We start from the raw sequence: 27,640 nt of genomic DNA, 5'->3' as shown, positions 1-27,640 counted from the left end.
AGGAGAAAAAAATGAAAATGCTATACACATAAAAAATAACTGCTAAATGTTCATTGTCTATTGTATGTGCGACTCTTAGTAAGTAATTCTTGTTAAAGTGTCAACGATTTAAAGTTTTCTTTATTAGATGCATGCCATTATACTTAGATAACATGACACACATTGGATGTGTTAACTTAATACCAGGTGAAATATTGCAACAATAGCTCCATACAATATAATGAAAAAAATTATCATACAATGTAACAATATTTATGCTCACAATTATTATCAATATCCTTACACGTTGGATGGATTTAAAGAGTCTCGTTTTGCGTCACTTTCAATTCGATTCAATTCAATTCAATAGTTTATTGCTTTTGGACTGAATGAACGCTTGTGTGTCGTCTTTTTTTATTGTGTGTGTGTAGATAATGTAATTATGTCTTCTTTCGGTACAGGAGGGAATCCGTTTTATTCATTTACCTTTATATTTTGGATCTGCAAATCAGAGCACAACTTTTTGTTTGAATTTCTTTCCGTTCTTACTGGAAAAGTTATTTTTCTTCTGACTTCGATTTATCAATCCTTACCACACAAAGAAAGTTCCCTGCCCACTAAGTGATCGGGTGTGTTCAGAGACTCAGAGTTTTGCAGTTTTGTGCCTTGGGTGTTGTAGGCCCTGGGTTGAAGGCAGTCATTCATGAAGGCAGACAAGAAAATCAGCTATGAGCACGCCCTCTATCGCGAACTTCCTTACAGTAACCGCTGAAGTAAGATGACCCCATACCGTAACACTTTTATACTGATAATCAGGGGTGTATCCAGGAATTTTTCTGGGGGTCGTAGGCCCTAATTAAAATTTTGGACCTGTGCACCTTTGCGAGGGAGCGGAGCGACCGAGCGGGGGAGGGTGTGGGAGTTTTTGAATTTTATACATGAAGAGTTTCTTTGCAAAAACCGATAAGTCCATTTTTGAAGATTTTGAAGTACTGTCTCTGTCATAAAGTACAAAATAATACCTTTTAAATGATATATTGGTCACTACATATAAAGGTACATTTTTGAAGTTATGGTCAAAAGATGCAAAAATTTTCTTATTATTCTCTTTATTTTTCTTGACCTTTAATCGGAAATATCTCCCTTTGGCAAATATGGACTTATCGGTTTTTGCAAACAAACTCTTCACATGTATCTTAAAATGGGGCCATTTGGAGCATACAAAAATGACCTTTTTGGCATGGCAGTACGGCTTAGAAATAAGGTACCAGTATGGCATATTAAAACTAAGTTACGAAATTTACGAGGTTTTTTGACAATTTGCTGGTACACCACCTGGTCACTTTTGGTTACTGTTGTATATAGGGTAAAAAGCCCTCGAAAAACAAAAATGTCTTTTATAAAAAGTGGACCTTCTGAAAATTGGGGGGGGGGGGGTTGGGGGTCGTAGGACCCTCCCGACCCCTCCCCCCCCCCCCCCCCTTGCATACACCCATGCATAGAGTGAGCAATAACACGAGTGTGTACAAACCAACGGGAAAATAATACGAGTGCGCGCGAGATCTATTATGAAAGATGACATAAAGCAGCCCTACAGAGGGAGGCAGACTGGATATGAAACTCATCTGACTACTCCCGATCACAGAAATCTTGTGCTCCCGATAAGACAGTAGACTCACCATCAGCGTGGATGACATTTGGGGATTTCCCCATGATGTATCTCATTCGTGAGTCGTGGGTACTAGTAATCAAACTGTGGAGACGTACGTGAGTAAATTACAAGGAAGATAAGTGCCACCAAAATGCCTTCTCAACGGTCTCGGGTCCGAGAAGGCAAAGGAGCTTGACAAGATGAAGACCTCTTGGCTCTTGGAAGGCGCTTTACTTTGAGGCTTCGTGAGGCCTCGTCTTCTCCACTACTGCTATCAGATTCGAGAAGACAAAAAAGAAAAAAAGAAAAAAAGAAAGAAAGTGAACTCTTTTCGGGTCCTAAAAGGTTGACAAGGCGAGAAATCTCGCACTTACTTAAAGCGTCCATACAAACCTGCCCCTTCGCTGTACCTCTGCCTTTTATCAACCACCCATCTATAGTAGTTGTGCCTTTCGTGCTGTGTTTCGTTTTATTTTGTTTTTGTTTTGTTTTTGTTATTAGAAATTCTCCAAGCCGCACGTTTCAGACCAATAGTTGCGACCTCTTATGAATAGTGAAAGGGGAAAGGTCAACGTCCCTGGGCATCAAGGGTAGTAGTGCGCAGCTGCGTTTACAGCACCGCAATGCATTTGAACAAGAAATGTACATTATTGCTCAATCTAAAGAGGTGGGACTAGCGTTAGTTACTACTAGTTCTACTAGCTGACTGCAAACACGAAGCAGTGTGAGATTTGGGCATGAGGGAACGGTGAGAACACAATATTAATTTTTCTTCTTTTTACTCTTATAAGGAAGATTCGAGGTTCGATATTCATTGTTATGACTTCAGAGAAGGTACGATAATACGCCAGAGGCGGACTGTACCAGACTGGAAGAAGAAGAGAAAATTCCCTACAAATTGTGGTAGGCCTACAGTGGCTACACCCGCGACCCGATGCCAAAAAAGTGTGCTATCTCACGTGAGAGTGCGATTAGGACTTTTGAACAGGTGTACACGCCACCACCTACACAGTGTTTGGGTAATGTTGTGTTCGTGGAGACTCGGTATGTTTAATATTTTAATTTTCATCTGGGTTCATTTAAAAAAGGATTATATAGTTTTGGTTAAGTTCTAACTTTATGTTTCTAACATGTTTTGGTGAGATAAAGAGAAACCTCTTATGAAATATGGAAGACCATGTAATTCCAAGACCCACAAGAGGAATTCACCGGTTTTTTTTGTTTTTATTTGATGAAAATTGGTTTTGAAATTAAGATATCCAAAACAGTGCAAACCTAATAAAAGGTGGAACCCACCTTTTATTAAGATCGTTTTGTTTTACTTTGTTTTTAGATAACTCACCCATTCCCAAACCGATTTTCATCACATGTATGAACTTTGAATTCCTCATAGAATGGTATGCTCTGTAATATTTCATAAATGGTTTCTTGGTATCTTGCAAAATGTTAAAAGCCCAATCCTCATCACCACCAATGCTAGATCTATCACCATCCCTTTAAGTGTTGCTAGTTGCTATCAGTATTTGGTCAACCAGACCTGACCCCCAGTACACATGTCGAATGCATGAATACATAGCTATGTAAAACTGCTCCCGGTGTAAATTTCTTGAGATTGAGTGCTAATTAATGAGGATTATTGTTACCCTATGTGTGACACTTTTGCAACATAAAAACTTGCCCTTCTTAGTTCTGGACTAGTTTACAGAAAAGATGCAACAACTTGTTTCTCATTTGATCTGAACATCAAATGTTATTACACAAATTCCTCTATCACTTCCACACCTAAACCATTGTAGACTGAATGATTTATAAACAGACAAAGTAGATTTAGATCAAAGAAATAGGCCTATCCCTCATTTAGCAACATGGAATGAACATCTATTTTGCCATGGTGTATCATTCTCTTTGCTGAAGTGCATCATTGCAAAAAAGAAAAGAATGATAGTGATAAAGAATTAAAACAATATGAAGTGGACTAGAGGACTAGCTCAGATGAAAAGTAATATGATGACAACATTATAATCCAGCAGGTTACAATTTAGAGTTCTGTTGCTCAGATTTTTTTTTTATTTTTTTTATTTTTTTTACTGATTTCATGATTTTAGATTGTGTCTTATTTTTTCAGTATTAGGCCTATCTTCTCTGTAGAAAAAAAAAAATCCTTCAAAGGAGTCAATCTTTCTAAAAATTTAATTGGCCTGCCTATTTCTTCCTTGTTCAAATCATAGCACAACTGCATAATATGTAGGCTTATGTTTGCATGCATCATGCTTTGATTTTTCCCTTTGTGTTAGTTTCTGTTTAGCTCTAATTAGTCTACACCTGCCACGAACTATTTGCTCTCCAATATTTTTCCCCCGTGCAGACATGTTGATATCAAGGTCCAACAGCCAGGGGCAAATATTTGCCCTTATCTTGTTGGGTCCCGTATACTTGCTATATCTCGGGTTGGATCAGTAATATTGAGGAATGCATACTGATACTGTACATTCTGGAATGACTGTGGTGCATGTGGGGGATAGTTTCTACAGCTGATGACACATCCTCTTTTCATGTTCTGATTTTGATTGTCCACGACTCGAGAACATTGACCTTTGGGAAATAAACTGTGCTACCAGTGCTGTAAAGGTTTGTATAGATACATACCTCTTGTACACTCTTTGTAATTCATTTGACATCAGGCGCAGTTCATTTTTGATTGGTGATGTATTTCAGAAATGTATGAATGATTTACCGTCAATTCCGTACTGTTGATGACATCAACAGACCCTTGATCAGCAAACGTGTAGGAATGCGAACATTGTGATTTTCAAAATCTTTGTTTGCCCACTGTTATGCATGTGAGATGGAGGCAAACGACAATTTATCTTTGCAAATATTATTCCCTTTGAAGTCTTGTCTGAAAGGAGAGGAGAAAGGACCATTTTTTGACAGTTCGAATTATATTCATCATATTTCACTGTGCATCACAAAACGAACAATAAGTCGAACCCCTTGATTTTCTGTGAGGGCCCAAAAAAGGTGAAATTGGTCAACTGAGTCAATCTTGCGTTGTTCATATCTTCTGAAAGAGCTATCCTTCAATTCCTCTACATTATTCTGTAATTTGGGATCATAACATGAATGGGAAAGTGTGTTTCCAGCAGTATTTCTACAACCCTTTTTTGGGATCTCGAGTAGAGTGATCAGGTATGTCTTTTCATTTCTTAAGATCCTTTGCACACTCTTCACTTTCAAGTCCAATAACTTTTGAAAGGATAATGCTACTGCTTTGAAAGTTGGCATTAATTGTGGACAGAATGTGTTAAAAGAACATGTATGCTTAATTTCAGTTTAATCTGATAATCTCTTCATTGTTGTTGCTCCAATGGTTTACATCCTGTGTTTTGTCCCTTTCATCCCACAGCTAGCACAGCTTGGTAAAGATCAACCACTTGAATAGATGCTGTACTTCAGAGCCTCTTTTCTCAGTTTACACTTTCCCAGAGTGTGTTTTTTTTTCCCCAGTATTTAGATAGGTTAGGGGAGTCCTTTTTTATTTGAGTTATACATCATTTTAAAGCTTGGAGTCTGCTCTTTCAGAATCTGCCCTGAACTAAAATCCATGTTTGGCGACTTTTTGGGTTTTTTTGTGATGCAGGGTCACATATTAGTGTAGAGTGTAAAGAGCTGGTAAATTACGTTTTCAAATTGGACATGGTGTTGGGCTTTTGATAATCTTCCAATATATGTTTTTGTTTTGAACATGCATTTGCTCCAGTGCACACTTGATTGAATTCAACTATCTAGTCTCCCCAGGGAGGTGGTACATATCCCTTTTAAAAAGAGATTCCACACAAGGCCAGGAGGCATATTGCCTTGAAGTCCTTTCTTCTGCTCTGTATGTACCTCCAAACCTATTCTTTTAGCTGGGTTCACCACTGACTACTGAAGCAAAACCTGTTAAACAGTGTGCAATGATAACAGACAATGAATCAGATGGAGTTTGTTGTTTCGTAGTGAATTGTGCCCCCCATTTTATTCTTCCCCCTGATTTCTTTTGTGGGTAAACAACTGTGCATGACTGCAGTATTCATACACTCCTGCAGTTCTCAGACTTGGGAGTCTCATTTCAATCGGCAGTCAACCGAGAGCAATTTTGAATTGCCATGAATTTCAAGCATTTCATGAATTCAGTAGTGAGTTGTGTATGAAAAGCCATCTAGGAGTTGCCTGAGTATGTGCATTAAAAATCACTTCATGCACTACTTGCAAAGGCATGCATAAGACACTATACTAGCTGCTACCACACTGGCTCTGTTGTAAGTATGCAGACAATCATTTAATTTGCACTGAATCTGAAAGTATTGAAAAATTTGCTTTCATGCTTATTTTTTAATGTAATGGGAAGACCTTGAATCTAGAGATATATTTCATTTTTGTTCTTTCTCTGATCATCTTTATGAGCATGACAGAAGCAAGCTCTGTAGGATGTAACACTTAAATTTGATTAAGTAAATCAGATTAAACTGGCTTGCTCATTCATTGAGACTAGAAAACATTGGAGAGGATTAGTTTAGTATTTCAATCATCTGACCATTGTAAGAACGCACTACAGTTTGTTACTCATGCATGTTTGACACAATATTCTCTTGTATCCCAGTGGGTAATCTGAAGTCCACAATTGATGGAAACAATGGATGAAAACTGCCTGGAACCAGCTGTTGCAGCTGCCTCAACAGAACAAATTGAGTGTGAGTAAATTATTACTTGCTTTATCCGATGGTGCCTGTGATGGCGCCTGTGTTTAGAAAAAATGTGTCTTTATAAATTTCAATTCACACTATACCTTTGATTGCTATGGCAATAATATCTTGATATTGGGTCTTCAAAAAATGCATGTTATCAAAAGATTTAAAGGGAACTATTGGGCTGAGGAAGACTGTTGTTTGTCTGTTTTAGGTTTTCAAGCACTCAATGAAATATCTATGGAATGACTATGATTTATATTCAGAGAAAAAATGATTTATTGCCCTTGCAGAATTTATCATACATGTAAATTCCATGTTGGACTTTCACTGTGTGTGCATTTAGATGATACTCAGACGTTTATGGTTTATTCCATCTAAATGCATGGGTTCATTCTATTAGTGATAGTGAAACATGCATGTACAGGAGGTATAGACAAGGTATTTTATCAGGCATGCACTTGCAATGGGTGCAACTGGATGCATTCAAGGGCCCTTGCAATTTGTCCTCTGTGTTTACGTCTATTGCATTAAGTGATATTTTGTGTTGCCTAACTTTGTACCTTGCAATAATTTGACTCATAAGTGGATTACTCAAGTACAATGCCCCAAGTCGAAAGGTATACCTACTTGTACGAATACATAGTCAAGTTTTGAACTTGATATATTTGATATAAAAAATGTACTCAAGCAGCTCATAAGTTTATTTTATACAATACATGCATGTTGACTGTTTTGTGAATTACTGTTGACCTGAAAAGTGGAATGCTGGCTCATGGTATGTTTATTTTACTTTTCTTTTATTTTATTTCTGGGTTTTCTGATTCAATAGCAGGAAGATGGCATCCTTCCACAAACCCATTTTCCCCAACCACACCCACCAGTCCTGGCAACCCCTTCAGAGTGCCTTCTGCTGCTCCCGACTCCAGAGAAGTGCCTCCGATGGTCACCCAGTTCCAGCCCGCGTGGTCTGCAAACTTTTTGGACCCCTTTGCCTCTGGGTTGGATGGACACCCCTTTGACTCTGGGATGGTTGGAGACCTGCCATCCTCTTCTTCAACAGCTGATCATTTGGAGCCCCAGACCATAGATATGGCATACCATCAGGGAGAAGTTCAGTGGGGATCAGGTGGTAAAGATAGTGGTAAGGACATTCACAATAATGAGGAGACTGAAGATCCGGCCGATGATGTTCAAAACGGATTCAGTGATGACTTCAGCACAATGAGTCAGACAGAAGTGATGTTTAAGACTGGACTCAGGGATGACTTCAAAGCTGTTGGAGGTAAGTCACTGGTGCATTAACCCATTGAGGACGGTTTGATTTTTCTACAACACGCATTTTTAAAACTTTTTGTGAGATATTTCACTTTATATGAAACATTAAAGAGTATACAATTGAAGAGAAATGAAAAGTTTATTTGATGAATATCAGTTTTGAAAGGGCTGAGGTATGCAAAAAACAAAGCAAAAAAAAAAATGGTCCTAATAAAAGGTGGTTTCCACCTGTTATTGGGACTTCTTTGGTTTACTTTGTTTTAGGATATCTCAGTCATTTCAAAACTGATATTCATCAAATAAACTTTTCATTTCTCTTCAATTATATGCTCTTTAATCTTTCATAAGTGGTTTCTAAATATATCTCACAAAAAGTTAAAACCTGAATCCCCATCTCAACCAAAATTATACCATTCCTTAAAGCCATTGAAGACTAGACCCCATTATATTTGGGCAGGTGTCTATGAAAAATGCATGTTATAGCAAAATCTGCTCGTCTTCAACTGGTCAAGAAGCAGGGGATTATTACTTGTGGTAATATGCCATCATTAGTTTGTTTTGTTGTTTTTTTGTGCTCATTTCACTCATTTTTACTTACCTGAGTTGACTGTACTCAATTACTGTCTTCATCTGGCAATGGAACCCCGTGAAATACTTGCCATCTGCCTCCATTTCCCTCATGTGCTGTTAGAGAAAGTGAGTATCAAATCTTATTAATGATCTATTCTTCCAAATATTCCTCACTTTTTCTTGAAGTACCCTCATTATCTTTAGAGTCTGTGCAAAATTCTCTAAAATCTTTTGATTTCCTATGTTGAAACGACAGAATGTTACACTGCAGTGTCACGATACTACTTTTTGAACTCGTTTGTCCACCGCCCCCCCCCCCCCATGATATTATTGATGTAGGCAAACTCTCTCATGTCTTTTTCCATAGTTACTGCAGAAGAAGACGATTTGTGGTCCTCTCTCTGTTACGAGAATTCTCCTGGTGCCGAGCACGAAATGGAGAGCCACTTGGGGTCTGACAGCCGAGATTCAAACCGATCTCCGTTTATTGAATCTGAAACGTCACATTGTCTTCCCACTTCAAACTTTGAGCAAAGCCCAGCAAGCAGTGACCTTGAAATCAACCATAGTGTGCATTCAACATCATCTGTGCCTGCATATGGAGATCCTTGGAGATCTAATGAACCTGTGTCTGTAGAACATGGAGAGAATCCTCCAACCTCCCATCTTGTTCAAAGCCCCACACATGGTGACTTTGGTAAGACAAATGACACTGAGGATTGTCAAGAATTTTTAGTAGACAGCAACGTTCCGTGGACATCCACTTTTCCATTGCCAAATCAACAACACAACGAGTGCAAAGATGATAGGGAACCAAAGTCGCAACTCAAGAACAACCAGGAGTCTGAAGGTGTTCCAAGCAGCTCAAATCCCTTCAAAAATATCAGTGTTGATCAGATCAGTGAAGGGATCCAACCTCCAGATGCAGAACAAACTCCTGATTTTCTATGGCTGCACAAAGCAGCAGGATTTGATGAACCGATTTCTGAAGACAACTTGATGCGCATTGACATACCATCCACCGTTAGTCCAGCAGGTACTACCAAGTTGTGCAGGTCACCTAATCCATTTTTACCAGAAACATTGTCAGTCAATCCTTTTCTCCAAGAAGTAGATCTACTGACTACCAAGTGGAAAAGTGATGCAACTGAATGCGATCAGGTGAGTCCATATGTCATTTTATTTTATATATTCATTATTTGTGACAGTGCACCTCAAAACGAACATAAAGTCGCACACACTGATTTTGCGTGAGGACTGAAAATAAGTGAAATGGGTCAACCTAGCCCAACTTGACTTTTTCATATATTCTGAAAGAGCGGGTCTTCTTTTACATTATGCTAAAATTTGGTATCATAAAACGGGCAGGAAAGTGTGTGTTTTTAGCAGTTTATCTCCAACATTTTTGGTAGAATAGTGTGATTAGGTGTGACTTTGGAATCCCTTTTTCATTTCTGAAAAACCTTGTCCACACTCTTCACTTTCAACTCTAATAACTTTTGAAAGGATAATGCTACTGCTTTGAAAGTTGGCATTGATTATGGACAGAGTGTGTTAATGAGGCATCTTTAATTTCAGTTTAATCTGATAATCCCTTCCTTGTTGTTACTCTGGTGGTTTACTTCCTGTTTTTTGTCCCATTCATAGCACAGCCAGCACGGTTTGGTAAAGATTAAGCGCTTGAATAGACACTGTACTTCAGAGCCTCTTTTCTCAGTTCACACTTTTCCTGAGTTTGTGCTTTCTTTCCAATATTTAGATAGGTTAGGAGAGTCCATTTGATTTGAGTTATACATCATTTTAAAGCTTAAAGTCTGCTCTTTCAGAATATGGTCTTAACTAAAAATTCATGTCTGGCGACTTTTTGTTTGTTTTGAGGTGCAGGGTCACATTTTATTTTTGTTCATCATAGCATGCAGGAAAAAAGTTTCTGCAGCCATTGAAAAGACAGAGAATGTGGTTGAAAATGTCTTGGTAAATGAAGTGTTCACTTCCCTCTTCAGGCAGAATCAACTTGTGGTAGGTAATGCATTAGCGTGGAATATTACTGTTTAGTACTTTGGAGACTTGCCTCAACATGAAGGAAGGAAGGTAGGAAAAATGCACGAAAATTAGTCTTATAAATGCAAACGTACATATAGTTGTGATTCTTGAATCCATGTTCATTGGCAAGTTGAATTTCAGTACGTGACCTGCAGCCAACTTCATCCTGTTCCTTACATAGCCCACTAGGTTCTTATAATTCTAGGCTGACAAGTTGTAAAGTCACTCAGCTTAGCCCTGGTTTTGCTTGACATTCCCATGCTACCACATCACAATGGCTATGACTTTAGGATTATGTTTATCAACATCCTTTGGTATAAATGGTGCATTGGAAGAAGTTTATAGGGATATTTCATTGGTTACATCTCTATTCAGCCATCATTAGTTGGGTTGCTATGATGTGCCCCATCACTTTCGAATGAGGGCATAACCCTGTCTATCAAGATTATCATTTTGACACCTGTTCTTTTTTTTTTTTTTTGGTCAACCCTCATCTCTGCAGATTTGAGTTTAGCAGTGAGGTTTTTGTATTAGGCTGCTTTAATACAAAAAAACTCTTCCATACCAGGGCCCGTCCGACTGCTAATACTTATAACCGTCACTGTGATAGAGCGATTGTTTGGAATTGGTTTTCATATTTCTGTGCCAGGTTATGACAACCTAGAACAAATCAATGGTCATGACTCCGTAAATAATGTAGTCTTATCAGTGAAATGATTTGTTTGCAGAATCATATCAGCAAGACCTTGGACATTTTACTTTCTTGTATTTCTATCTTCACTCCTTTGTCACCCTTTTTCATCATGTTTTGTAATCATACAATCAAAGGAAAATGTGTGTAAGTCATATTACATTTGGGTGACAGGAAGCTAACTAGCCACAATCTTGCTCTGTGACTATGAAGCTTCAAGTATGTTTGGCTCCCTCTATGTTCACAAGACAGGAGATGCTGTAGGCGACTGACAGACTTTTGTCGGGACATTTGTGTGCCTGAAGTTCCTTTCTTGTTACCCACATGTTAGTTGAGGGTCTATGTGATTGATAAAATATCAAAGTTTTTTTGTTTTTGTTTTGTTTTATGGGGGAGGGGGAGAAAGTTTTATCTTTTTAAAGATGATCTTCCGTGATGGCCTGGTTTATAGTTTACATGTATACTGTCTCTCTTAACTTAGTAAGTCACAACAGGAAAATGGGAAATTAAGAGAATGTTTGGTGGATGCATGCAGTTCTAGATTCTCAACAGGTTAAAGGACAAGTTCACCTTCATAAACATAAGGATTGAGAGAATGTAGCAATATTAGTAGAACACATCATTGAAAGTTTGAGGAAAATCGGACAATCCGTTCAAAAGTTATGCATTTTTGAAGTTTTTGTGCAGTAACCGCTGGATGAGAAGACTACTGCAATGTGTGAATAACTTAGATGTCACATGCGTACAACAATATAAGGAAAATATAAAGAGAATTTCACAAAATTCCATCTTTTGAAAAAAGTACACATTCCCCCGACTCGTTATCGACAAATGTTATGGGTAATATTATTCCCCCTGCCTTTAGAAAGAGGCAAGTCAAGTGCTCTTTTATTATGCGAAAAAAGTGAAAATATGTTGAATTTTCTTTACATTTTCTTTATACTGTTGTACGCATATGACTCACAAGCTGTAGTAGTCTCCTCATACAGCGGTTCCAACACAAAAATTTTAAAAATTCATAACTTTTGCATCGATTGTCCAATTTTCCTCAAACTTTCACTGATGTGCTCTACTAATATTGTTGCATTCTCTCAATCCTTATGTTTATGAAGGTGAACTTGTCCTTTAAAATCCACAATCCAAACAGATGACTGCAAGGATGTGTACAGTTTAATCATGCATACAAGAGTGTCAGTGATTGTGTGTATCAGAGGCGGATCTAGGAATTCCGTAAGGGGGTGGGGGGGGGGGGGGGGGGCTGCACCCACTTCCTTTTTTTGTCTTTTTATTTCTTATGTTTTAGCAAAGAATAAAGGAGGGGGGGGGGGCATGCGCCTGGGGCGCCCCCTCTGGATCCGCTACTGCGTATAATTATAATAATAATTAAAAAAAACCAAGTGTATCTATATCTATTCTCAGAGAGGAATGTTGAAATCACTCTCTTGTTGTGCATTAGAACTGAAGGTGAGCCATTTTTGTAGTGTCATTTTATCGATGTTGGGGAGTAAGTTATGAATAGTCTGCAGTCCTTGCATGCATCGACAGATACGATTACACAATATCCTGTAAGGTAGGAATATTCAAAACTGATATACTATGGAGTACGAAAAGTGCAATAATTGGCGATTTGTCATTGCGTTGCATACTTTTACAATTCAGCTTGTAATCTAAATTCAATGGAGAGACAAATGCAATTGAATTTTGTTTTTTTCTCACAATGCTATAAGTTTTGATGGCTACTAAAGACTGCAGTCAGAACAGTGCTCATGTAAACCTACATTGTATACACTGTACATGTGAATGAACTTTCTTACCAGAGGTACAGTGTATGGCCATCACATACAATGTGTAGCAGTAGTAGCTACCTTACAAGTGCTTTCATGTGTACTTGAGAAAGTTACGTACCATTGTCAGGGTTTATAAAAGGGCTTTTAATGTGTACCCAAAGATATAGTTTTTGTAATCATAAATCAATTAACTATGTCATTGTTATAATGATTGTGTTGTTTGCATATTTTATATCAAGAGTAATCATAAACCAATTCTCTATAGATGTCATTGTTATGATTGTTATGATAATCATGTTTTTTGGCATGCAAATATGTATATATCACAATTTTTTGCCTATTTATGATTTTATACAGATATGTGCAGGGCAAATGGAATCAAGAGTTCTGCCAGAAGAGCCTGAAAGCATGTTTGAAGATATGCATCTCTTCTTTTTTTTTTTTTGCATTTATATTCTATATTTCTGTCACTTATTATCAGACACAAATTTGTTGTTAAAGAAGTACGGGAGTGTGGTGTTTTAGCATGCTATCATGCTTTGTCTAATGTTGAGAAACCATTTAACAAACACATGCTGTGAGGTCGTCAACTTCTGTCTCCTCTCAATTAGGACCACAATGCAAAAGACTAATTGGCCTTTCCTCAATTGATGTCAATAACTCCCTTGGCTACTCTCAAATGACACCAGGCATTATCGTTCATTATCACATAATACGGCAAGCCTTATCAGGAATTTAAAGATTCTCCCCCAACCTTTCACTGGTGTCAATGACATAATTAATTCATCCATGTCAATTTGAACCTAGAGAAAATCCCATTTGTGTTGAAGCCCAGTGACAAGGCAGTTCTCTCTCTTCAGAAGGTCTTTGTTGGTACCCATCTTTCATGGAAAGAGTTTACAAAGTTAAACTAGATGGATGTATCCTTTATTCCCTGTGGAAGTCCTGTTCTAGAGGCATGTGTTGCACATAATGCTCCAGTAATGGTCTAGGACCAGACAGTTGCAGCCTGACTGTGTGAGTTGACTCGTAGTTTGATGAAACCTTGTGGGTTTTGGTTTAGTCGATCCTTGTGGAGAATACCGTGATCTTTTTTTGCATGAAGGCCTTTAACAGGCAGTCGACGTTTGATGCATGCCAGTGAGCTAGGGGGAAGCTGTGTAGTCTGGTGACATTTAAGTGTGCCTGTGAAGATGGATATGATTCACGGAGTGCAAGGATACGAGAGCCAGCCGTGGCCGTTTGACGGAGAGCTTGCCGACATGGATTTGCCGATATTTTGGGTAAGGTTTAGTTAAAAAGTGTACCACCTCATGACCCTTATAATATGCACTGGAATAATTTCACTTAGTTTTGTTTTTGTGACTTTTCCCCTTTACTTGGTCAACTCTTAGTCACTCGCAATCAATGATAATACAATCTGAAACTTTTACCAAATTGTGAGCTCTGTGAGGGATGCTAATGGCATAGGCATACCTTCATTCTTGTATCCTTTTAATTTTGCAACAATCTGTAAACCACTTTGAGTATGCCTTTTGCACATTTGTGGCTGTAGTCATCAGAAGAATGGAAATGTAAAATATGACATAAGAATGGGGACGTTTCTGGAAAATGAAGTACAGGCAGGAAAAAGTAAAAAATTTCAACATTCTCATGAGATTCATGTCTGTAAATGTATATTGGCATACAACAACAACAACAATGACAAAACACATCTGTAGGAACTATTCCAGATGGTACCAGGGGTATTACTTTTATGGTTTGTTTAGAATGGTTTTTCTCTCCCCAGAAGTATTCACAAAAAAAGAAATTCGGTTTGTGTTCTCCCAGGTACCGATGTGGTTTGAGTATGCAGGTCAATGCTTTGTTCATTGTTTGCATTCATGCTTCTGAGCACAATGATAAGATCACTCTCTAAAGTTGATAGTGTACATTCTAAACTTGCTCTTTTCTGTATGTTTCTCATTAATTGGCATATATGTTCATCCGAAAACAGTGGTATCACTGTTTTGTTTGTTAGCATATATTGACCCACTGAAGACTATTCCCATATATACTTCAGCAGGTGTCTATGGGAAATGTGTGTTACGGCAAACTCAGCTAGTCCTCAGCGGGTTAAGATGAGTACATCTTGAAAATGTTGTTTACACAAAGATTAAGTGGGAAAGTTAGAATAAGTGGTAAATGGGCATTCCTTCTAAACATGGTCTGCAACAGGTACATATTTGTTCACTATCACTGAAGTCAACAGTTAACTCAACTATTACATGGTAGATTAAACAATTGAATACCTGAATATGAGGAAGATCTAAGTATATTAAGCATGAAATTTGAAGAAAAATCCTAATGCTTTGAATATTTTAGTTATGGGAATGTACGGTATAGGCCTACAAACTAAAAACGTTGAAAAAAAAGTCATTGAAATGATCATCTATATTTGCATTGTTGTGCAAGGGGTTTCCAGAGATAATGGTCAAATTTGGACTTGTATTGAAGTATTCACTATCCATATAGAAAAATGAACTTCAGAACAGGGTTGTCTGACATACCTCTGAATGTTAGCAAATCCACTCATTGATATTTGGATGTGCTATATGGGATTTTGTTTTGTTTCCTCTTTAAAGTTCTGTAACTGAGTTACAGTGAATATCAATACATACAGGTGTCTTCTGTTTTCTTCAAGTGTCAAAATCTGAAAAATATCCCTAGGCATTCATGAAATCGCACCTCCCCCATTATCCTTAATGCTTCAACTATGTACATGTACATCATGAATTTGTGTGTCCATCTATGTCCTGTGAATACAGGTAACATACATCATGAGGCAATTAACTAGCTGTGTGTGGATTTGAATGCATTCATGTTAGAATTAAAAGTTACCAAGTCATCAAACTTTCAACTTTCCAGGTATACTTTGTAGGTTTTGACTATTAAATAGTTACAAGCCCACACACTTGTCACACTTACTCTGAAAGGAAATCTTCAAGTAGATGCAAACAAATCCACATACTCTCTCTTTAGAACACTTATCCCTATATCAACCATATGAAGAAAAAAAAACTTGTACTTCTACATTTCTTTCTTTCTCTTTGCTCTATCTCTCTTTCCTTTAGATAGCTATTATGTACACACACGCACACACACACACACATATAATTATATAGTATATATATATATACATATATATATATAATAATAATAATAATAATAATAGTGGCTACTTGTATAGCGCACAGGTCCACTTTTCAGTGCTCATGGCGCTTCAAAAATGAAAAGATATCATATTTACGTGCATATACATATTTCAACAAAGAAGAAAATGGTAAACAAAAACAAATATATACCAAATAAAGAATACAACATATACCAATTAAAAACACAATATTGATCCAATATTAATGATATACAGCAATTACAGTCCTCAGTATGAAAGGAACAGATAAGTTTTAAGTTTGGATTTGAATGACTCTGTAGATGACAGTTCCCTTAACTGAAGATATATATATTCCTTTCTTTTTTATTCTTGATTTAACCATGGCCAACAAATTTAGCAGCTGGCATTGTGCTATATATGTTTGTAATAAACAGTTTGTCTTATTTCTGTCATCATTATTCAAAGGCAAGAGTCACAAACTAAAGAGACAGATATAACAGTTGTGCACCAGATGATTGACAAGGGAAACTTTCATGCCCCTAATAGTGCTATCTTTTATGTTGCCTTTCTTGGATGAGCTCTAAAGACTAGCTTGTTGTAAGCCAGACACTAAATTGTGGCTATTCAGGAAACTACTAGACAACTGTTGACATCTGGCCTAAGCAGCACTCACAGTCTGTTTTGCCAAGAAACTACAAGGAACTATAAACCTCGTTGAGAGGAAAATGATTTCATCCACTCTGGAGCTAAATATAACTTAGGTTGGTCAGAAAAAAAACCTAAACAAACCAAATTATCCTTAGGGGTATTGTAAGCTTCTGGACAGCACGTGATTAATGTGACTCTATGAGGAACTATTTCTGTCATAGTCTCCACGTACCAGTCACCTAAAAATAAGTATCAATTTCTAGTCTAGTGTAACTGAAACAAAGTAGTGGGACTATACTGCAGTGTGGAATGCAGATGAAGCGCACAATTTAAGGTTCCTTCGACAGTAAAGACAATTTAGAACTTTACATGATTAAAGTGTGCCTTCCATAACTGAATTTATCGGATCAATCACTAAAAATCATTTGTTTTGAAGAGGGCCCCCATTTTCACATGGAACAAAAATAACTGTAGGCTGTGGTCTCAGATGTACATGTCATTGTATTGGTCTTACCAATACAACTTTGCCATGCAGAAGTAAGAATGATTCTCATTTTTTTTTCTTAGACATGTTCACATTTGATTCAGTTCAGTTCAGTTCAGTTATACTGTATTTGATTGATATAATCATTTTCAATACTTCTTTTTTTTTCATATCAAACATATTAGTCACATGACATTGATCACAATTAGAAATCATGACAATAATAGTCAAGAGAGCCTTGGGCTGGTAATTTAAATGTACCAAGTTTAGTTTTCAAAGAATTTGCTACTGGTAGGGAAATGTAGGACATAATCCAAACTTGGACTTGCAATAGCACAGCTTTTTATAGTTTCAGGTTTACTTCTTAATATGATTGTATTTGTACACCATCTTTCATATCTGTAGTATAAATCTCCCTTAACAGTTTCTCATAATCCAACAGAGTATTATTCCCATAGTGTCTGCCCAAGAGTAGCTTGTTTATAGTATGTACACAGTATTTCTGCTGCAGTACACTTTTTTTCTGGTTTGCCTTTAAGTGTGCTAAGCATCATGTTGGTCAGACAGAAAGGCAAGATGGCTGATAATATTGCTGAAATTTTCTTAGACAAATACGTTTGCCAGCATGCTTCAAGACATTATGCATCTTCTTATGGAAAACAAAGTTTCTGAAAACAACCAAATTATTTATATAACCTCACTTCTGTGTGTAGAATCATGCCTTAACATTAAAAATTTACAGAAAATGATGTTTTTGAAAGCCATCGAATCATTTATTTTAATTAGTAAAGAAAATCTACTTGAAGTCACCGTGCTTCTTCTCACAGAAAATAATGTTGCAGAAAGGCATAAAATTAAATGTACATTGTATATTTCCTCACTTCCTTTAACAGTTGGAGGGGAATAGGTGACTTGGAATGTGTATTGTACAGATAAAGAAGTGATATAATTTTGACGAGCTAATGTGCATATTGTCTGAAATATATATCCATTATAAGATATCATACCAGTTGTTAACATGTAGCATTCTTCAATCAAAGTCCAATGTTCTCTAAACGATATGCATGTTGTGATGATATCTTTACTGAGAAGTACTTTTTGTCTCATGTTCTTTACCCTTTACATCACTCTGTTTGATCTGCATTTAGATTGTTTGCAAAGTGGGCCTTTACACTGAATCATTGTCATAGATGGAATAGTTTACCAGGTAATTTTGGAAGGTGGCTATTGTCTAGATTTATTGTTTTATTGTCTCATTAATTGCTGGTATGACTCTTTATGAGTGCCTGGACATTGATCTTTGGCCTGTCATGAATTTAGCACAGCAATCATATTGACACAAATTGTGACTGATCTGTATATGCAGAGCTAAATTTACAGGTTTAAATCGGGATATAACAGTGTTGAATGTAGGCAGTACATATGTGTCAAAGTGTATAGCATTCGTGTAATATGGATTGAATTCAATTTAGTTCATTTCAACTAAAGTTGAAATTTGTTTCGTTTGATCATATGTTATTCACATATTTGCATATTCACGTATTTGCATATGTCATTAAGAGATGTCTGTGTGGTCTGATCAGTGACACGACATTTACTCCTGCAGCAATAGCTGCGGTCTTATTTTCTCCAAAGTCTTAAGGTTAGGATTAGGGTTGTGACAGGGTTTTAGGTTTAGTTGTGGGTAGAATTTATGTTTGGCTTGGAATGGAGACATTTCTTGGGAGTAATTATCGCAGAAGTAAATATCATGGAACCAGTCTAATTGAGCAGCCACTACAGTAGCACAATGCAAAAATGCCCATATTGGATTGGCAATATACATATTGATTTATACAGATATACTGATTTAAAGGACAAGTTCACCTTCATAAACATAAGGATTGAGAGAATGTAGCAATATTAGTAGAACACATCATTGAAAGTTTGAGGAAAATCAGACAATCCGTTCAAAAGTTATGAATTTTTGAAGTTTTTGTGCAGTACCCGCTGGATGAGAAGACTACTGCAGTGTATGAATAACTTAGATGTCACATGCGTACAACAATATAAGGAAAATATAAAGAGAATTTCACAAAATTCCATCTTTTGAAAAAAGTACACATTCCCCTGACTCGTTACCGATAAATGTTATGGGTAATATTATTCCCCCTGCCTTTAGAAAGAGGCAAGTCAATTGCTCTTTTATTATGCGAAAAAAGTGAAAATATGTTGAATTTTCTTTTATATTTTCTTTATACTGTTGTACGCATATGACTCACAAGCTGTAGTAGTCTCCTCATCCAGCGGTTCCAACACAAAAATTTAAAAAATTCATAACTTTTGCATCGATTGTCCAATTTTCCTCAAACTTTCACTGATGTGTTCTACTAATATTGTTGCATTTTCTCAATCCTTATGTTTATGAAGGTGAACTTGTCCTTTAATATTAACAGACAGCATATTCATGAGATCATTGAAGAGACAAAATCAAACTGGCAATCTGGAGTTGAATAAACACAAGAAACAAGGCAATGTACAGATGGAAACCCCAACTCTTGAGAATATATAAATAAACACATAGCATATAAATGATAATGGTAATGAAAAACACATGCTGAGTACATTTTTCATGGCAAGTTTGTGATAATAGTGATAATGAAAAACACATGCTGAGTACATCTTTTATGGCAAGTTTGCAAAATTTGTAGAGGCTGACTCTGCCTGTTATCCATGTGCAGTAAAAAACAACAACTAAAACAAACAAACAAAACTTTACAAAATCTGCTCAAGGAGGGGGAATAAATCACTATTATGATATATGATAATATGGTACACAGGGGGAGTGCTCCTAGCTGTTAACCCGTTGAGGATGAGTCCTGAGTATACTTGGGCAAGTGTCTATGGGAAATGCGTGTTGTAGCAAAATCAGCCCGTCCTCAATGGGTTAACACAACACTGAAGATGTAGAGTCTGCCCCCTTACTGGGGTTCACTCCTTGTCAGGTGAAACTCAGCAATGTTAAGCTGCTTCAAGTTTGCAAGATGTGCTACCCTTGAGGCAACTTTTGACCACAGTTGCCAGGGCAATGACCACAAGACGTAAGACTATGAATTACGTAGAGTGACTGGTGTTCAGTAACAGAAAGACAACCGCTGGCTGCATAACAATGACCCATGTTTGTGACATGAACAACGTTGGAAAGTCTTTACTGTCACACTTAATTACTGCCAGAGGCTGAAAACATCACCTCTTCCTCTTAGACTTTGATAAAAAAGGTTAGTGACAACAACAGTTGTCACTTTTAAAGGCATCATTTACCATTTGCAGATGAAACAAAAACCCAGCTTTGGTGCTTCAAAATAGTTCTAAAATGCGAGTTATAAGAAATAGAAATACCAATGTAAAAGCGTTAATCTGTGTAATCAATGTTAAGTATTTTTAAATATAAGAAATGTGAACAATAGTTATAATAAATTTTTTTCTAGACTAAACCATCTACAGTTATGGTTTATTGAGAAAAATAGTGATATCTCCTTATATTTTAGGCTTCATTGCAAAATGTTTACATGGTAGGATGTTTTACATCCTACACATATGCAGCAAATGTGATAACTTGAACATTTTTCAAATCACTGCCCCCAACAGTAAACAATACCTTTAAAGGTTGTCGCCTCACTGAATGATTGTTTCATGTTTAATTCTAACATTCAGTTAGTGTGTGCCTGATGAATATTCATCTTAATTCTTTTTGAGCTTGTAAATTGTGTATGTGTCTTTGAATTGATGTTAATCGGCCATTCCACCAAGTGGTTATGCATACTGCATAAGTGCCTAAATTGACAGGATCAAAATAGCATTACACTACAATTGTAGCTTTTTGAACTCCCATTACCATTGTGACAAATACCTTGATCTCAAAATATTCAATACCTTGTGTTATGATTCTAAAGTGAATTAAAAAAAATAAAGTTTGCCTCAAGATCCTAATCATAAGAGGAAGGGGGGGGGGGGAGAGATCTCAAGAATTCTTTCAATTGGTCTGTTATTTGACAGTATTTATTGTCTTTTTACTTTCATATTAGAATGTGTATGTGTGTGTTTTTGCATGTGTTTTAGTCTAGGTAATATGCCAGATGTAACTTATTCATTTTGTCCCCTGCTTCCCTTTGCTATGGTACTCATTTATCAGAATCTTGTTTCATTTTTTTGTGGTCTACAGAAAAATTGGCTAAATGTGAAATTTCAGGAATTTGCTGAGTAAATAGTAAATCAGCTGGTTTATCCAAAATCAATAATTGGGATCTCATTGTGGGCAAAGCAGAAATTGGAAAGAACAGCAAGGTCTTTGCTTGTCATCAATAAATCGCCGGTAATTTGCGATTGTTATTACTGATTTTTGTGTATAGTCCTCGGATGCTTGTTATTTCTGCAGTCATCAGGAGGAAATTTGGGAGATTAGGAGGTTTTTCACCGAGAAGAAAGAGGTGTCAATACCTTTAAATCCCAGGGAACACCTGTAGAACTTTCAGTAAAGGCAGGGGAGAGGAGGCGGAGATCAGGCAGAGTTGGGAACAGCGTTCGTTCGTCACTCATGACTCTCCCATGACCCCTGGAGTCGGCAGTGAGGGCGGAAGACGAAGGCTGATGCAGCCCCATCTTGCGAGTCTCAAATTGTCATAATTGATTATGGCAGCGAGAATGCGTGCTTCAGGCCCGGGAGAATTGCACAGCACGGAGCAAGTCTCTCTGACCATGGCAGCCCTCTTTGTACACAGTCAGTCTTGAATTTCACAAAATTCCATCTGCCCAGTGAATAAGATTAAAATGTCTGACATCATTCATAAAAGTGTCTCCCAAGTATGAGGACGAAAAATGCCAATATACAATTGTAAGCAATTAAAATGATAAGTGATTTCTCAAGATGCTCTGAAGAAAAAGTCTTCCAAATATATTAACTCTGTCCTTAGTAACAATGATCTGATCTAACCACATGACATTTGCAGTTCATGATACTTGTGGTTTGAAAGGGTTAATGAAAGCTCTACTTTATTTCTGAAATTGATGATCCCTCCCTGGTCTTGTGATACTGCATATGTACCTCAGACAAGGTGTCATTTCAAATTTGAAAGACTTTATGTCTGTGCAGTACTTTCAACTATTAATGCATTTATTCACAATGGGTGCTAACATCACTGCCTAGCCCATTGCTCATGGTATGAATGAGTAGTATATTTTGATTTTACAGCAATATTTTTCCATTCATGAGAGCATCGAGACCAAATAGATTGCACAATGTTAAGATCTTTACAACAATAATAAGTTAAATGCAGCTTTAGTTGCAATATATGTGGCAGGAACCATGCAGCATCCAGTCAGACTCCAGTATTGGCATCATTACCATGGTAACCACAGTCATAGCAACTTTCAGTCATTCCAAACCCCTTTATGAAATAGCTACCTGATCAGCTCAAGCTGAAAAGATTTACCTGTTGAACAGCAATTAGTACAAGTCTTTACCACAAATAAGGGAGGAATAATTGTGTACCTTGTTTCAGGAATATCTTCGCTTTCAAGTTTAAAGCTCCCAACGTCTGCTTTGTTTTCTTCTTTATTTTTGACATTTAGTTCAAGAGTTTATTATGGAGAAGAAGATATGAATATCATTCATATTGTTATAACAGAAACATCGTGGGTTGTATGTACTTTCAAATCTGTTGCAATGATCACAGTGTAATCTTTGGTGCCAGCTGGCCTGGCTAGGAATAACTTTTCAGTAAACAAGGTTGTTATACAAGCAAAGATGGTGAATCTCAGACATATGCAGGCTTTTCTGGAAGTTTCCTTTTATGTAGGATATGACGTACAAAGTGCCTTGTAGGAAGTATGGCATTAATCGGCTCTTTTTTTTTTCTTCTTCTTCTCACACTGCAAAACAAAGTTCTGTGTACATGGCATGCTTATCTCGATTAAGGTAGTATCCCTGGTTTTCACACTCTTAGAATAGGCCTTGGTTTGAATCAAAATTGTAAATCTTACTGGGAAAGTTGTGGCTGAAGCCTTGAAGCATAATACGGCAAAAAGTGTGACAGTATGAAAAAAAAGTTTCATGTATCATTTTTGGAAGTTTTCTCTAAATATGCAAGTAAGTCATTGCCAAGTTCAGAGTGATGTAAGACAGAATCATAAATGAGTTGTATGCTGCATTTTGTTTATAAAACCATCATTCTTGTTATTCTCTTGAACATGTATTCATCATAATTTTCAAGACACTTTGAGCCCATGTATATCCCAGACTTTGTCTCAACAATAGTTGTCAAATCAAAGCAAATGACCAATAATTTCCCAAAACTGCTATTCAACATGTATGAATCAAAGATGGAGTATTAACGAGGAAATCCACCCCAAAAAAAGTGGCATTTGTACTATATTCTGGAATTTCTTAAATGTTTGAAACAATTATTTTCATAATAAGAAACATCATAAAACATCATGAAAGCCTAAATATCACATATGAAACATGTTCAGAGATTCTGTTATGAAATTATCTGTGCAAAAAACAACAAATTAACAGAGATTCATATATATTCTACTGTGATTATTCATGGAAATGTAGAAATCCTCTAATAATATCGAAAAGTTTCTCATAGAATAACCTAGACAATTTCAATTTCAAGAAAGACCTAAACAACGTAGTGTAAAGAAGTACATGTACATGAAGCATAGTATTGACACATTGGAAATGGGTCAATAGGCCAATATTGAGTAAAGGAAGTGGAAATGTTTTTTAACATTTTAAACAAAAATGTGGCAAACAAAGAAAAACTGAGTCAAGAAGAAGGTAACTGTGCCAGGAGATTGATTGATCAGCTTGGCTGTTGTTTTGCCTTGAAGTTTGAAAGCCCACTTCCAGGTTTACTGTTGCTTTATATTAAAGGGATGATATAGTTTTGGTTGAAATTGGGAATTCAGATTTTAACTTTGTACAAGATAATCAGAAATCACATATGAAATGTGAAAGAGCATACAATTCTAAGAGGAATTCAAAGCTTAATATTTGATGAAAATTGGTTATGAAATGGTAGAGATAAAAAAAACAAAGTTAAACAAAGTGGTCTTAATAAAAGGTGGGACCCACCTTTTATTAGGACCTCTTTTTTTTATATCTCAGCCATTTCAAAACCAATTTTGGTCAAATAAACTTTGAATTCCTCTTAGCATTGAATGCTCTTTAATATTTCATTGAATGTTAAAAGATTCTAATTATCCTGTAAAAAGTTAAGACCTGAATTCCCATCTCAACCAAAGCTACATCATCCCTTTAATCTCTTCTAAAATGTGACCCTTTCTCTTCAGTGACAGATAGGGACAGGTACACATACATGATGCCAGATTGGCAGTCCCTGTCATCGTTCTAATTCTAATCTCACATCCATGAAGAAGCACCAGATCTGCTAACTTTTTCTACTCTTTAAAGGGATCGTACAGTTTTGGTTGAGACCTAATTTCAGGTTTCTGATATTTTTTGGTGAGATAACGAGAAACCTCTTATGAAATATGAAAGAGCATGTAATTCTATGAGGAATTCAACGTTTATTTGATGAAAATTGGTTTTGAAATGGCTGAGATATCAAAAAAAGAACGATTCTAATAAAGTGTGGGACCCACACTTTATTACGATTGCTTTGTTTTACTTTGTTTTTGGATATTTCAGTCATTCCAAACCCGATTTTCATCAAATATACTTTGAATTCCTCTTAAAATGGTATGCTCTGTACTATATCATAAATGTTTTCTTGGTATCTTGCAAAAAGTTTAAAGCCCAATTCTCATCTCCACCAATACTGTATCATCCCTTTAAAGGGGAAATCTAGTCCAAATGTAAGTTAGTCTGATAAGAAGGAGTAAAATATTATGAGTGCAACTGTAAAACTTTTTATCGAAATCGGATGAAAAAAAAGGAAGTTATGACATTCTCAAGTTTCACTAATTTTTGAAGCAACAGTTTTTGAACGGTCAATATGAAAATACAAATGGCAAAGTGAGCATGTCATCCCCTCACAACTTGCCATATAGTTAGTACATAAGATTGTGACATTTTCAGTTTTTCATCCAAATACAATTATGCCCGAGACTCAAATCCTGATAAACTGATCACTATTCTGAAGTTATTCAACCAGGAATAACATCATGTTTCAGACTTCAATGACAGAAACATTGAATTTTTGTCATTTTTTTTACACGATCAATGGAAAATTGTGAGGTTATGACATGGTCACCTCACTCATTTGCATATTCATATCCACTGTACAAGAACTGTTTTGGAGAAATTAGCAAAACTTCAAACTTTATAACTTCCTTATTTTTCATCCAATTTCAGTCAAATTTTACCCTTGAACTCGTAAAATGTTACTCTCGTTTATCAGACTAATTTATTTATGGACTGGATTTCCCCTTCAACTCATTGCATTTTTCTGGAATATTTCTTTCAGGTGTAGTAATGACAGGAATGATTGCCATTCTTTTGCTCCTTAGTACTGAAATTGACATCTTATAAATCATTATGATGAATGTCAGAATTCTTATTGGTATTGCTGTGAAATGATGTTGGTTTAGTCTGCCCCATGTGTAAAAAGTCTTTTTGAAATTGTTTTGGAATGAGAGTAATCATGAGCATGTAAAGTATACAGCTGATACACGTTGCATTTTTTTTTCTTCTTTTTAATGAGTCGAGTGACTCGTGACAATTAACCTTGGTAATGATCAATAGCAATGAGCTATGGATGAGTTAGTAGATGACATGAAGGCCTAAAAGCTAATTTGGGAAGTGATGAATTATAAAACTCTGTCCTGACGTAAAGGTATCCCATGGTATTGCTGAATATTTTTCTGGTCTTCTCGAGGAAAAATATGACAATTGATATTTCCACAGAAATTCAGTTTCAATTCATTATGGCATGTATTTGATTTTTTTCCCCTGAATAACAGATAATGATTGTCAACTTTATCTCAAAACACTGCCTTGATTGAAACAACTTTCGCCTTTATGATGGGAGTCATACCCTGTAGGTAAGGCACATTAAAGGGATAGTATAGTATTGGTTGAGGTGAGAATTAAGCATCTAACTTTTTGCAAGATACATAACTACTTTATGAAAATGTATAAAGCATACAATTTTAAAAGAAATTCAATGTTATTTTGCTGAAAATCCTTTTTGAAATGGCTGAGATATCCAAAAACAAAGTAAAACAAAGCAACCCTAATAAAAAGTGGGTCCCATCTTTTATTAGGATTGCTTTGTTTTTGAAACCTCAGCCATTTCAAAAGCAATTTTCATCAAATAAACTTTGAATTTCTATTAGACTTATGTGCTCTTTCATATTTCATAAGAGGTTTCTCACTATATCACAAATTCATTATAAAAAAAACGACAACATAGGAAACCTCAAGCCCGACCCCTTTAAGTTAATTTAGAATTAAGGAATTATATGAAAGTTGGTTGTTAGTGACTTTCTTTTTATTGTGACTAGATTAAGACACGGGCAGTCTGTGTTCCATTTGTGTCGTTGCTAGTCTTGGGAATTCATCTAATAAAGAGATAAATTGAATTTGTAGATCCTAAGAAAAATGAATGAATGTTTGAGGAGATAGAGTCCTTCTCTGTGCGTTGGTGATTCTTACAGCAGGGGCAGGTTTTAATCAGGCAAGCTGGGTCAATCAATTCAAACATCCTTCTGCGGTTGTATGTTAAAATGAAACATGGCCTATGCTTATGCATGAGCATGCCCGGGCTTTGTGATGTCACAAAGGGAAGCCGATAGATTTGGGCAGCATGACCTAATGTGTGCAAATTAATTGATTGAATGCAAGCCCCTGCTCCTGTAGCCATCCTCTCCATACATTACATGTGTAGCAGCTGAATGTCCCCTTTTAACCTCTCTCCGTCATGCTCTGAATCTATAAATGTATATTCCTAACGGCTTATGACAAGGGAATGGTGATATCAGTCTTGTTTGTACTGCTTTTGAATGAAAATTTACCACAAAGAAGAGAATGGTTGTGATGATAACCAATGTGGGACAGGGACAATTTCTTTTGTGATTCTTTGAGGGAAAATTTGACTACTGCATGGACTGATTGAACAAGGTAAATGGCAGGAAGTCAACTGACTTGACATCATCAGCTTATCTCAAAATGTCTACCGCAGTCACATGTCTGTTAGGTCACCTCTGTACTACTCCTCAGTTGGGCTATACATGAAATATCACCAATTTTATGTTATCTTCAGAATGAAGGGGAAAAAAAAGAGAGAGATCTCTTTGGAATTTGAGATCTAGGTATTCATGTTTGTTGTGTGTACACCATTTAGGATAGAAGAATCCAGTTCTTCCACATATGATGAAAAGAAATTGCATTTATTAGATATTGCTTTTAAACAAATGAGAATTAATTAGTTGATTTATTACAAAATACAATGTAGTCATTTGACCAGCATCACTATTTTCTATTTTTTTTTTCTAAACAACAACTTTAACAATCATATTATGTATGATAACTTTTTAGTTCAATAACTTATTACTGCATCATGACTTTTTAACTTATTTGGTATTTCCAGGAGCTATTTTGATTGGTCATTCGTACATGACAG

The 27,640-nt window shown here is 36.4% G+C and overlaps 1 protein-coding gene across 1 annotated transcript in view; it reads left to right on the top strand.

Moving 5' to 3' along the window:
- The first annotated feature begins 4,105 nt into the window (after positions 1-4,105).
- The window catches only part of LOC139742639 (uncharacterized), a 156,325-nt gene continuing 132,790 nt past the window's right edge, over positions 4,106-27,640 (top strand). Inside the window, exons 1-4 of the mRNA XM_071653164.1 lie at positions 4,106-4,258; positions 6,273-6,363; positions 7,190-7,642; positions 8,573-9,366. Coding sequence (XP_071509265.1) covers positions 6,297-6,363; positions 7,190-7,642; positions 8,573-9,366 — 1,314 coding nt within the window. The 5' untranslated portion in view covers positions 4,106-4,258; positions 6,273-6,296. The remainder of the gene's footprint in view (positions 4,259-6,272; positions 6,364-7,189; positions 7,643-8,572; positions 9,367-27,640) is intronic.

Source organism: Diadema antillarum, unplaced genomic scaffold, assembly GCF_040938485.1.
Source record: "Diadema antillarum isolate AM-2024a unplaced genomic scaffold, OU_Dant_1.0 seq00001011_RagTag, whole genome shotgun sequence".
NCBI classification, from domain to species: Eukaryota; Metazoa; Echinodermata; class Echinoidea; order Diadematoida; family Diadematidae; genus Diadema; species Diadema antillarum.
Note: the sequence above shows the minus strand (reverse complement) of the source record. Positions and strands in the feature narration are given on the sequence as shown.